Source organism: Homalodisca vitripennis, chromosome 5 (genome assembly GCF_021130785.1).
Source record: "Homalodisca vitripennis isolate AUS2020 chromosome 5, UT_GWSS_2.1, whole genome shotgun sequence".
Taxonomy (NCBI): domain Eukaryota; kingdom Metazoa; phylum Arthropoda; class Insecta; order Hemiptera; family Cicadellidae; genus Homalodisca; species Homalodisca vitripennis.
The window spans coordinates 155,134,892-155,147,979 of record NC_060211.1 but is presented as its reverse complement, the minus strand read 5'-3'; the positions used below and the strand labels follow the sequence as shown (position 1 = coordinate 155,147,979).

Below are 13,088 nucleotides of genomic sequence, written 5' to 3'. Positions count from 1 at the left end.
ACTAGTCATCCTAGATGAATTAAATCCTCAGATTGTAATATTAACCGAACATGATATGAAAAATAATGAAGTGAATAGACTTAATATACAAGGGTACAAAATTAACAGTTTTTACTGTAGAGAGAACACTGCTAAAGGAGGAGTCATGATGCTCTGCCAGGAGGGTTTAAATTGGAAGCGGGTGGAAGTACCTAAATCTTTGTCAGACAGGTTACTCGAAGAAAAACAGTTTGAGTTTAGTGCTTGTAGCTATAGAGTTGGTTCCTTTAAAATGTTGGCTATAGGGGTATATACGAGTAGATCGCCTAGGTCAGACTGTGTAGTATTTTTAGATAGGTTAAGCATATTAGTTGACTATTTTTTTAAACAATTTGATCATATAGTTATAGGGGGAGACGTTAACATAAATGTTTTAAACAATGACCATGAACTCAAATTATTCAAAAATATATTAAAAAGTCACAACATGAGGTATCTTATCAATTTTCCGACAAGAGTAACAGAAAATTCTACATCAGCAATTGATAATTTCATAGTAAAAAACTGTCATGATTCCTTACTAACTGTAGAGGGGGTAATAATCTGTCTTTCAGATCATGACGGACAATTGCTGCATATTCACAATCCAAAGATAAAAGTCGAAAAAAAATTACCTATAAAGCGCAAAATACGCAAGTTTTCAGCCCAAAACATGAGTGAATTTAATAGGCTCCTAAAAAATGAAGCTTGGGAAAACGTTTACATGGCCTCTGTTGAAAAAAAATATGACGAGTTTCATAATACTTTACAATATTATTTTGATATTTCTTTTCCTAAAACCTTAGTTACTGAAAAAATTTGTAAACAAAATTGGATTTCAGAAGATCTTAAAAATGACAAAAAAGAACAAATACAATTGGCTAAAAAAACTAGAGGAAAGACAAATGCTCTTTTAAATAAAGACTTGAAACAAAGAAAATGTGAGTATAAAATAAAATTAACACAAGCTAAAACCGATTATTTTGAAAATAAAATAGAAAAATCTACAAATATACAAAAAACAGTGTGGGCACTTATTAACTCTGAAGTTGGGCAAAAAAAATCAGAATGAAATTAAAAACATCTCCTTGCAAGAGGGAAATAAAAGTTGGTATAGTCCTAAAACTGTATCTAATGTATTTAATAAATACTTTCTTTGTAGTTCAGGAGATCAGTGAATTTAATTGTCAAAATACGGAAGTTAGCGAAAAGGAACAAGCACAATGTATTAGAAAAGGTTTTAACTTTAAATTTGTTGATGCAGAGGAGGTGGAAAAAACCACAAACTCAATCAAGAACAAAAACTCTGCCGGATATGATGAAATCCCTATAAAAGTGATCAAAAATACCAAACAGTATTTAATCTAAATTTTAAGCCACTTAATAAATTCATCATTTGTTTCAGGGATTTTCCCAAATCAGCTTAAAAGATCAAAAATCATACCAATCCATAAGAAAAACTGTCCAGAAACTGTGTCAAACTATCGCCCAATTTCCCTTCTTCCGATAATTTCAAAAATTTATGAGAAAATAGTTAACAAACAATTAATAACATACCTAGAGGATTCTAAATTACTAACTAATATTCAGCACGGTTTTAGACCACAAAAATCAGTAATAACCGCTGCTGTATCTTTTGTTGAGTCTATAATCGAATCAGTAGACAAAGGTAAATATACAGCAGGAATCTTTATGGATCTATCTAAGGCATTCGATAGTGTAAGCCATTCTCACCTGATAACTAAATTACAATCATTAGGAATACAAAAAAATGCAATTAAGTGGTTTCAATCGTACATTTACAATAGATGCCAATTTGTAGAAATTACCCATAGAACGTATGAAAATAGAGTCTTAAAGGTTTCTTCAGAAACTGAAATGATTAGATATGGTGTCCCTCAGGGATCGATTTTGGGCCCTCTTCTGTTCCTATGCTATATAAATGATGTAGGGAGCGCACTCACACGTGCACCCCAAAATAATCTGTGTCTTTATGCAGATGACTCAAATCTTAAAGTAGCAGCCAATACTGTTGAACAGGTTGAGATAATAACTTTCATTGAATTAGAAAATATTGGAACTTTCTTTAAGCAGCACAACTTAATTAATGTTAAATGCTCAAAAAACTAACTTTGTAAGATTTAAAACATACAACAACAAACAGATATCCGAACCATTAATTACGTACAACTCAGAAGAAATTGAGAGTAAAAAAAGCACAAAATTTCTCGGCCTAACAATAGATCAACATTTAAGCTGGGACAAACATGTGGATAAAATATTATCAAAATTAAGCTCGGGAATATTTTCTCTTTATAGGATGTCGTTTTTTTGTAACCAAAAAACACTAAGAAATATATATTTTGCAAATTTCCACTCTCATTTATCTTTTGGAATATGTCCTTTGGTGCAACGACAAAAACAAATATGGATAAAATTCTTAAACTACAAAAAAGGGCAATTAGAATTATATTGAGACTAGATTACAATGAAACAGTAAAGGAGAAATTTAAAGAATTACAAATTCTAACAATATATGTCCAATATATTTTTGACACGATTCTAATTGCAAAAAATAATCAAATAAGTAATGAATTAAATCTTGAACCTCATCCATACAACACCAGAAATAAAAAATACATTGTAACAACTCATCACAATTTAAAGTATTATGAGAAAAAACCATCATACATGGGGCTGAAATTTTTTAAACATCTACCCACTAGTATAAAAAATTTAACTAATCTGAGAATATTCAAAAACACAGTTAAATGTTTTTTGATAAACAAGGCATTGTATTCTTTGGAGGAGTACTTTTCCACCTCCTCGTAGATTTAGATGTACTTGTATTAGTAGTTTTAAGATGTACAGACTGCGTGTCTTTGGACACTATTCAATTGTATACTTAGTGTATATATCTGATGAATAAAGATTTTTTTGATTTGATATATATTGAAACTATATCCATTCATGCTGCTGACAAAGTAAAAACAAAATTCAGGGAAGCACAGAGGTTGGAACATGTTTGGGTGAATTCTTATTTGAAGCTGGTACTGTCAACCCAGAGTTGCTAGTAGTCATCCACCTCAATATTGTGTTAAGGCTGAGAATATGTCTTGGCAATCATCCTCAAAGTGATGAGGAAACAGTTGCTAATTTTGCACAACAGAGTCATTTAATTTTTTCTAAAATAAACACACAATATCTATCATTTCAAAGTCTTTGAAATTGCTTTGGGGAATTAGGAGCTTAGCCACAACCAAACTTTTGTGTATCTCCAACTATAATCTATATAAAAACTACCCTATTCCTCTGCTAAACACTATATGTATATTGTCCTATTCCAAAATGCTGCCTATTTTTTACCTCTAGTGTTCTATCTAATTTGGTGACAAAATATTAACAAACAAAAAGATCTCAAATGGTGCCAAAATTCTTATAATCAAACCCAAATTTCAAAGAAAATCCTATTCCTATACTTCTCCTTTAATAAAACTAAAATGCTAATGTTTCAACAACACCCTGTAAAGAATTATTACAAAAAGTTATAACAAATGGTTTTACATTATTAAAAGTCATGTTAAAAACATGTTTTAGTTTCGTTCAATATAATATAGGTACTTAATTCAATTTTTATTTTTAGTGCTATTCTTCCATTATGTTTTAAAATGTGTTACATACATTATCACACACAGTAAAATGGTTTAATATATGTCAAAATTAAATAAGAAAGGCAAAGTCAAAATAGAATATTATTTATTTATAACTGTATAAAATAAAAAAAAACTGTCTAAGATATCATATTCTTATAGTCTAATACATTATATGTACTGACAAATTTTACAAGGCATTTAGAACTAAGGTCAATAAAATTAATACATACTACTTAAATTACTTAAACATAAACATTTTTCTTCCCTTCCCCACTATTTTGTTTAAAACTTTAATTACACATCCCATAATATGTCTGAACAATAGTGACAAACATATTGGATAGATACAAAAGGCAAAAATATCACTTGTTCTAAAAAATCTTGTTCAAAAATACACTCTTTCAAAGTTAAGGCATCTGAAAAATTATATTTCATGGTTTATTCTAACCATACCTATACCAACATGAAACTGACTAAAAATTTTAAACTAAATTACAACAAATTTCATTTAAAAATTAAATACTACAATAATATCAAATCATACAGAATTCACTAATACATTTCTATTGAGAAATATTTTTATAATGTGTTTTTAATTGGTGAAATTTTTTTAGTTATTGTATTTAATGTCAGCTATGCATAAAAGTAAAATACAGAACATCATGATTTCTTAACTATGGTCCCTGAATGATAAATTTGATCTAAAATGTCCATTTATAAGTATTATTATTGGAGAGGAAAAGATGGTATTTTGTGAAAGAATTTTTTAATTGAGCGCATGGTGGAGATGAAGAATCACATTTACATATACAGTTAAATCATCATCTAGGGTCCAGAGAGTTGAATGTGGTATTGACTAGTTAAAATATAAAATATCTCAGACTCAAGTCATACAGGGTCTGTTCAATGTATCAGGACTGATTTAAAAAAAATATAATTTATTGTAGGTATCATTACAGTTACTTCATAATCTTCAAAATACATTCCTCCTGCATCAATACAATTAGTTTGGCATGTCTGCCACTTGTAAAAAGCCTGCTAGAAGTTGGTTTCCAGAATACTGTTGAAAACGTCAATTCTGTTGCCTCTTAAACCACCTGAACAGAGTCAAACGGATGTTTTTTAAGCTCCCTTTTCATTTACGGAAACAAGAAACAGTCTGTTAGAGCCAGGTCTGTGGTGTACGGGTGGTGAGGCAATGTTGCCATGGCAAATTTTGTCAGCAGCTGCCACACAACAATCGCACCGTGTAGTTTCCAATTCATCGCAATGGCTGGTCGCACGCACGTTGCGTGATTTCGCAGGCGTGTCAGTACTTGCATGTAAATGTAGCACTTATGGTCGTTCCAGTAGCCATGAACTCCTTGTAAACCATGCCACAGTGGTGGAAAAAAACAATCAACATAACTATGCTGATTTGGACATCCGAGCTTTTTCCGGACGCAGGAACTCCTCTTTGTGCCATTCTGAGCTTTGACGTTTTGTTTCCAGATCGTACTCGAACATCCATTCATAGCCAGTAATAACGTCGAGAAAATCTTCATCTTCCTGCACACTGTCCATGATCACTTGTGAAATTTCTACCCGCAACAGTTTTTGTTTCTCGCTGAAGATATTCGGCACCAGCTTCACGCACACTTTCCTCATCGCAAGATCCTCTGTTACATTGTTGTGGACGGTTCAGACTGAAAAGCTGGTCTCCTCCCTAACGAAGAGGATAGCACCCTCTACCGAAGTCAATCGGTCGGACCCCCCACCACTGCTCCGTTAAGGATACAGCGAACCAGTTCCAATACTTATTGAACAAACCCTGTATCATGGTATGATGAATCATATTTGTTATAGAATAAAAACACTCTACAAGAGACCAGAAAGTTTCATACCTTATCCAATTATCGGTTATGAAGTTTTAACTTTTTCCAAACTATTTCAAACAATTTTTAATCTCTGCTTTTTTGTCATTAAATTTCAAACTTATATCTCTTCAAAAACTCAAGACATACTATTGCATTCAAGAACAGAATTCTTGATTTATTGTTCCCTCCTGGTAAAATTTTGTCAATTAGTATATTGTATAGAAGTATATTGAGTTTTTTAAATTGTTCATTTATTAATTCATTGGTACAAACAGTAGTACATTTCAGATATCAACCATAAAATTTAATGTAGCACTACACAAAAACTAATATAAATTTAAAAAACAAAATAGTCATAAAATTAAATAAATAATAATGAAATATATCAGTTAGACAAAACTTCTTCAGCACAAAAAAATCAAAACTCATAATGCTACAATATCACCCTTGAATTTTTGTTTACTTGTTTTCAGAGACAATCTCTTAAAATAAAGGACTCCAATACGAGCCCCTACCCTAATGGAAAGAACAAGATGGTGAAAATAGGAGTAAGTAGGTCACCATCACCTAGTACGAAATCAGTATAACTTTCTCCAACAGTTTCTGATAATTGTATGTAGTAAATAGAATAGTTTTGAATGTAACAAGTGATAGAAAAGTTAGAATTCCAATGAAATGAAGGCTTCCTACCAGATTTTATAAGTGAAAAGACCCTTGATAATCCGGATATAAACATTTGAACATATGGCATATCTCAAAATATATTTTCATAGAACCACAAAAAAATATTGTAAATCATTTGCAACGCTTCCGGATGTAAAAAGGGGTAAACAATCCTTAAGGCAACATTAATTCATCATTAATTTATTATATAACTGAGAAATGGAAAGATATCTATATAAATTCCAGTCAATCATTAAGCTTAAAGATTTCCCAGAAGCCTTCTGTTTGATAACCATTTAGTGATGTTAGTACTGGCGTTTTATTACAATTGTAACAAGAAAGTTCTATTAACATTTAAGAATCTCCAAACAAAATCATGTTATCCTCAAATAACACAATGCTTGCCATGAGGAACATTGAACAACTGACCTGGAAGTAAATCTCACCGACCCACACACATACAATGACATGGTCACCTCAAGCGGTAGAAAATACGATGTTTCAATTTTTGCCTAGCTCACCTCTTGGAGTCCAATGGACATGGAGGCCACACCGAAGTTTGTCTCCTGAGACATACAATAGAGGTAAACCTCTGCTTTATACCTCTATTATATAATATGGCCGGCCTTATACATATTTTTTCTACTTCAGATGTCACAACATAGGAGTCAAAGTTTTGGTTACGTCATCCACTTAATCTTAATATTCAAATTACCTTTTAAGGCTAAACTTAAACATTGTTTAAATCTGTTAAAAGATTTAATTAAATAACTAATTGTAGCCAATAATTTTCAAAAAATATTTTTAGGAATATAAAAGTTATAATAAAATAATTATACAGGGTGATTTACGAAGATATGCAGAAACTTTGGGAGCTCATTCTACATGTAAAAATAATGAAAAAGATTTATATAAACATGGGTCCGGTAATGATTTGTAAGCAAGTTACAGCTAGCGAAAGATTTCGCCCGGATTTCAGCTCACCATGTAAAATTAACTGGAAATTATTAATCTAAACTTAATCAACCAAATTACAGTCAATTTTCAAAAGTGTGCACCGACTTTAAATCAGTTTTCTACTCGTTCTTGTTGCTTTCTTTAGTTTAACAGGGCTTTCGTTCAACTGTGTAAAAGCTTCATTAATACATCTAAGTAGCACCTCACAGGAATTAACTTCCCAATTCAATATTATAAAAATGAAATTTATATATTTTTTCATAAAAAGAACAATTTTACTTTGATTACAATTGCCACCTAATGAAAATTATAGAAGTATTTTTAATGAGAAACATATTGAGATAAAAACCTAAAAATTCCCTTAACATATTTGAAAGTAAGTTCCCACTTGCTCCCAATACACAGCAAATCTCAGTAAAAAATTTTATGAGTGCCAAGAGAACTGTTGCAGTTTTGTCTACATTAAATACAACAGAGGACAAATGGCAAAGATGAAATTTTACCAACAGAGACAAAAAATATAAATTAACAACATTTTAATTTGGTTGTACTATACTTTCAATGGTTTTATGTGGGAATGTAATATTTCAAGAATTGAAATTGAGAGTTAAATTTCACTTTTTACTTTAGTGAAGAGAAGATGAATAAATTGTTTGAGGATTGTTACATCAGAACCCATTAACTTTGTCAAGTATAGATAACAAATCACCTACACACAACATAATGCAGGAACCTAATCAAGAGCCCAGCTGCACAAATGACTACACCTATAAAGTTTCTCTCTACAGTTAAAACTTAAGTTTCAGGCAGGTCAACAAATTTATGCTGGCTGCGATGAACAATAAGTACACACTACCAAGCCAAACCTAATGAGAGTAAAATATTATTTTCAACAAATCTCTATAAACATATGTCACAACATTTGTGTATTGCTTAGTTATTATAACAAATATATGCATCACAATAAAAACTAATACTTAAGAACATAAATAGATTGAAACTTTTGCACTCTAATTGGTTTTGTTAACCACCATTGTTAAATTTGTTCTTTAGATAAATGTATGTTTTATCACACTATTATGGAGTAATTTATATACATTAATAGTCCCTCTCATTCAATTGGTCCTAGATTGGCCAGTCCATGAGAAATGAAATAAGATATAGGAAATGTATTGAAATAAAGTTTCATTGTTTGTGACTAACTAAACTACAATGTTGTTACAATCAATATTTGAATGGTTAAATTCAAATAAACAAACTCTAAATCTCTGGTTTCATGTACATTTTGGTTCTGAAGTTAAGATGTTGAAATCATGCTGTGATACATAAAATAACTGTCCGTTGAGCAGCTGTGTCACCAAACATTTAACCAAGTTCAAAATCCAAAATATTATTTACCTCATTTACACTGGCTCTGAAATGAGTGGAGATTTATAATTATTTCTCCCAGAGTTCAGGATCTGGGATGGTTCTCTTCTGTAGCTCCTGTTGTCTGGTGTCCTTTCATATGTTGCTTGAGCAATGTACTGGTTACAAATTGTTTTAGACACTCTTGGCAAGAGAACGGTTTTACATCAGCATGGAACCTTCTACAATGTACTATGAGGCTGGTGCGTTGTGTGAAAGACTTACTACATTCAGTACAGGAGTAAGGTTTTTCTCCAGAGTGCGTTCGCGCATGGATCCGCAGGTACTTGGACGTTGCAAACACCTTTCCACAGTCACCACATGTGTGTGTCTTCTCGCCGGAGTGTTGCGTGACATGATCTCGTAGCGCCACTGGACTGGACAAATTCTTCCCACATTCCCCGCACGGGTACGTGAGCCCCGAATGATTCCTTCGTTTATGTGAACTCAACCGCCCACCGTTCGGAAACAGTTTACCACACTCGCAACACTGATGCTGTGGTTTGAAATCAGGTCTGTGTATCACTTTATGAATATGTAAATACCGTTGTGATGTGTAGGACTTATCGCACAGATCACATTGAAATCTGGGAGCATCGTGCACTTTAATTTTATGGCGTACTAGATCTTCTTTATTGACAAACCTGTTATCACAGGAATCACATTTAATTCCATTTTTATTGATATCTCCATGCTTTACTCGGTTGTGACTTTCATAGTTTGTTTTGTTATTTGTTGCATAATTACATTGATCACATGAGAATTTTTTTGTCGGAGAATGAATTTCCCGATTATGAGCTCTGAGAGTTGAATTTCGTTTGAAGGCTTTACCACACAAATCACACTCAAAACTTCTCCTAAATTTGTGGTGAAGTAAATGCTTCTCCAACCAAAATTGTGTTTTGAAGTATTTACCACACTCCTGACAACTTGTTGATTCTTCTGTGCTGAACTCTGTGTTCTTTTTACTATCTTCAATCACATCACTACCGCACTCAAGTCCAACCTCATTCTTCCTAATCCTAAAAAACACATAACTTTTAAACTCAAATACTACAACTTGGTTCAATTTCTTTAAGAACCATTTAAGAAAGGGGCAAAAACTCAAACAAATTGTTAACTCAATTTTTCTACATTCAAGAGTAAAAATTACCAGATAACCCTTTTGGTTCATAAAAAATTGTAAAATGTAGCAATTTAATATCAAGATGGATGTATACTGCAATTATAGAACAAGAACAAGCAAAAGAAGTATGTCTTGGAACATATTGTTTTTCATGGTTTTACTTCATAATTACATATTTGGTTACATCAACTTTTCATTGCCATCATTCAATGTAATTAACATCTAAGAAATCAAATAAGTATAAATCAAATTTATTCAAAATTATTATTGACTTGACTGATTCTTCTTAAAATTGTGTTACTGTCTGTCCTTCTATGTGATACCTCTTGATAGAAAGGTTTTAGAGACTTAGTACATTGGTTCTTCTTGGTCCAAGGGAGAACTCTAATTATTTTGGAGTCAAAAGGTTGACCTGACACTTCAGACTTTTGTTATGTTCTGTCATCTTTTAACCCTTTTAACCCCGACGTCCGTACTATACGGACGTCGTAAAAATGGCGTCAACTCCCGACGTCCGTATAGTGCGGACGTGCACTTTTTATTACTTTACTGGCCACCTATTTCACCAAATGCTTTGAAATTTCACAGACTTGTGCACAAAGATATTTTGCATCGAAATATATTAGTTAATTAGTTTGTAATGGTTTGACTTCGTATTTTGTCAGTCTGTGACTGAGCAATTGCAGTTCATCTCGACTGACTGCTCACGCTTGTTGCAGACAGCTGTATATCACGTGATTGTGAATATTCCGTTTTCTTCACAGTTTTAGGTTAAAGCAGTATAAAGTACGGCAGTTAAAGTTTAGTTTATTATTTGTTTTATTTCAAAATGAGTAAAAGACATCGTTCAAAGTCTCCCGTAAGTGAAAATACAATAATTAGTAACCTAGTTGCAAATGGTGTGGATGTGATTAGTGACGACGATTTGAGTGATGGATATCTTGAAAATTTACATTTTGTAGTGATGTAAATATTGTTTTAAAACTTTTTTAAAATTTAGATTATGAACAGTTTTAGTTATTTTGTCAGAAATAACTTTGGTTTTATGTTTATTTTAAGTACTGTGAATTTCAAAGGTCTTGTTACATTGCCTTGCCCAGAAATGGCAAAAAGAAAAATTTACACGGCTTTACAAAAATTGATGTTACTCAATTTGTAAATAAGGTAGGCCTATAATTTTTGTTTCCTTTTATTAAGGATTAAATATATCATAAATTAAATGGGTATTTTTGTGTCAAATATTTTTTTATCTATATGGTTTCCATGATCAAACTTGAAATTTTTTCATTTTTATTTATTTTTTATATATGTATATGCATTTAAAAAAATTACTTTCAAAATAATAATTTTTATTTGTATATTTCTGTAAGCTACATGTATAAAGAAGTAAAACAAAAAAAGAATTACCTAAATATCTTAAAAAAATAACTGAGTTATGAATTTTTTACAAAACCCTTACATTTTGTCTGAAAATGGCTTGGGATTTCTGGCACATCACTTGATTTAATGGCCGGGGTTAAAAGGGTTAATACCCTGTTGTATTGATTTATGAATACATAAACTTTGTCAACTTTTAAGTAAATAAACCATTTTTAATTGAATTTTGGTTCTTCTGCTAGCTTTACCTTAGAACAGTGGTTCCTTTTTATAAAATAAATTATACAAATCTATAATAAGCAAAGAATAAAGCATGTACACTGTAGTTTTTCTCAACTAATAGTTTTAGAGTACAGTGTGTCCCATAACAGATGAGGAATATTTCAGAAATTGGTTTAGGATTTCAAAATAAGATATAAAATTGAAAAACAATATTAAATGCTTTGTTTTTCATCTCTTATTGTGTTTTGTATAAAAACATTTTTATTTTACTCGGTTTAAACTAAAGCACTGAACTTTGGTACACATAAGTGAGTATACTTACGCATAAGTGTGAAATATAACTATACCATCAGTTACCCACGACTTACGCAATTTCATAAGTTTTGCACCTGTATGAGCACTTCTGGTTCGAGTGTATTCCCGCCACCATTGTTGAGTTTGCCCTCTTACCACAATCCATAAAATAAAAAGTGTATATTTATGGCAATTGTAATTTACTCCAGTCTTAGTATATTTTGTTTCATAATTCATTTTGCCTTTTTCTCAATCAGGAAAACATATTTACATACACATCTCTGAGAAGCCTAGTTCTGTCAAAAGACAACTAAGCTAAGTTTCATAACAGTCTTCAAATACATAGTAAAAATTAGACTACTTTGTCTTTTATATCTACACTGCTGGTTCAAGTGCATATTTCCGACGCCAAGGTTTAGTTTGCTTTGTTGCATGATCAAGAAAATTTTCAAAAAGTGTAAATATATGGCCATTGTAATTTACATCGTTTTAGTATTTTTGATTCCATAGTTTATTTTGCCTTTTTTCCCAAGAAAAAAAAAATATATATATATACATATATATTACACATATATCACAGATCAGAGAAGCCTACTTCTGTAAAAAGGCAACTAAGATGGATTTTATAAGTCTTGCAGCAGTAACTTTGGCTTTTATATCTAATACTTAATATTTGCTAAAAATGTACAGTGAACGGTGAATTAATAATGACAATATTTAGGTGTTTGTTTCTTGAAAAACTAAAAAATATTTTAAATATTTCAGAACATTTAGAGTGGAATTGGTACTTTAGTTCAAAAGCACACAGTCCACTGAACTTTCATATAGCAAAGTTCTTGCCGACTGCTTCAAAGTAGTCTTCAGAGTCAAATTCTGACTACCTTGTGTTTTAACGCATTTTCTAAGGTGAATGAGTACTTACCTGATCACTGAAATCTAAAAACTGTGTGAAAACTAATGGTTACTCCTTAGAGAATTTACACACTATAAATGTAAACAAGGTGAAAATGGTAAATTAACTAAACATATGGTTGTTCTGTCATAAAACAACTTAACACAGAACAGTTGATTACTGTTCAGAGACTCTTTCAATTAATATTTCACAACTTTAGAAACCCAGATAGGATATTTCACTACTTTAAAGACCAGTGGGGCTTAGCCTGGAGAGATTTTCAAAATAAGAATAGGCCTATTTTCATACCAAGGACCGTAAGAATGAAAAATTTCTTTACAATCGGTTGAATAGTTTACATGTGAAAGCAAAACAAAAAACAAAGGCACTTTCGCATTTATAAAATAGTTAAGTTTTATTATTTATAGTTTTGAAATTTGAGGAAAGTTTTCAACAATACCAAATTTTATGGAAACGTTTTTACTAACACACAATTATAGAAGAGTAAAGGCTTGTAATCACATTATCAACAAAAAGGAAAAAAGAGCTGCAAGGAATATATTATTTACAAAAATACTTTGTTAATTTGGTTACCTATTTCATACACAAAGTATAACAAAACA

At 31.3% G+C, this 13,088-nt stretch overlaps 1 protein-coding gene across 2 annotated transcripts in view; it reads right to left on the bottom strand.

The window, feature by feature from the left end:
- Positions 1 to 13,088, bottom strand: part of LOC124363048 (gastrula zinc finger protein XlCGF17.1-like) — a 36,006-nt gene that overhangs the window by 10,245 nt on the left and 12,673 nt on the right. Inside the window, exon 3 of one of the 2 annotated variants that reach the window (XM_046818114.1) lies at positions 8,316 to 9,576. The exons of the other annotated variant lie outside the window; for it this stretch is intronic. Within the exon in view, the coding sequence (XP_046674070.1) occupies positions 8,601 to 9,576 (976 nt within the window). The 3' untranslated portion in view covers positions 8,316 to 8,600. Of the gene's footprint in view, positions 1 to 8,315; positions 9,577 to 13,088 lie in introns of those variants that run through there. 2 annotated transcript variants of the gene reach the window in all.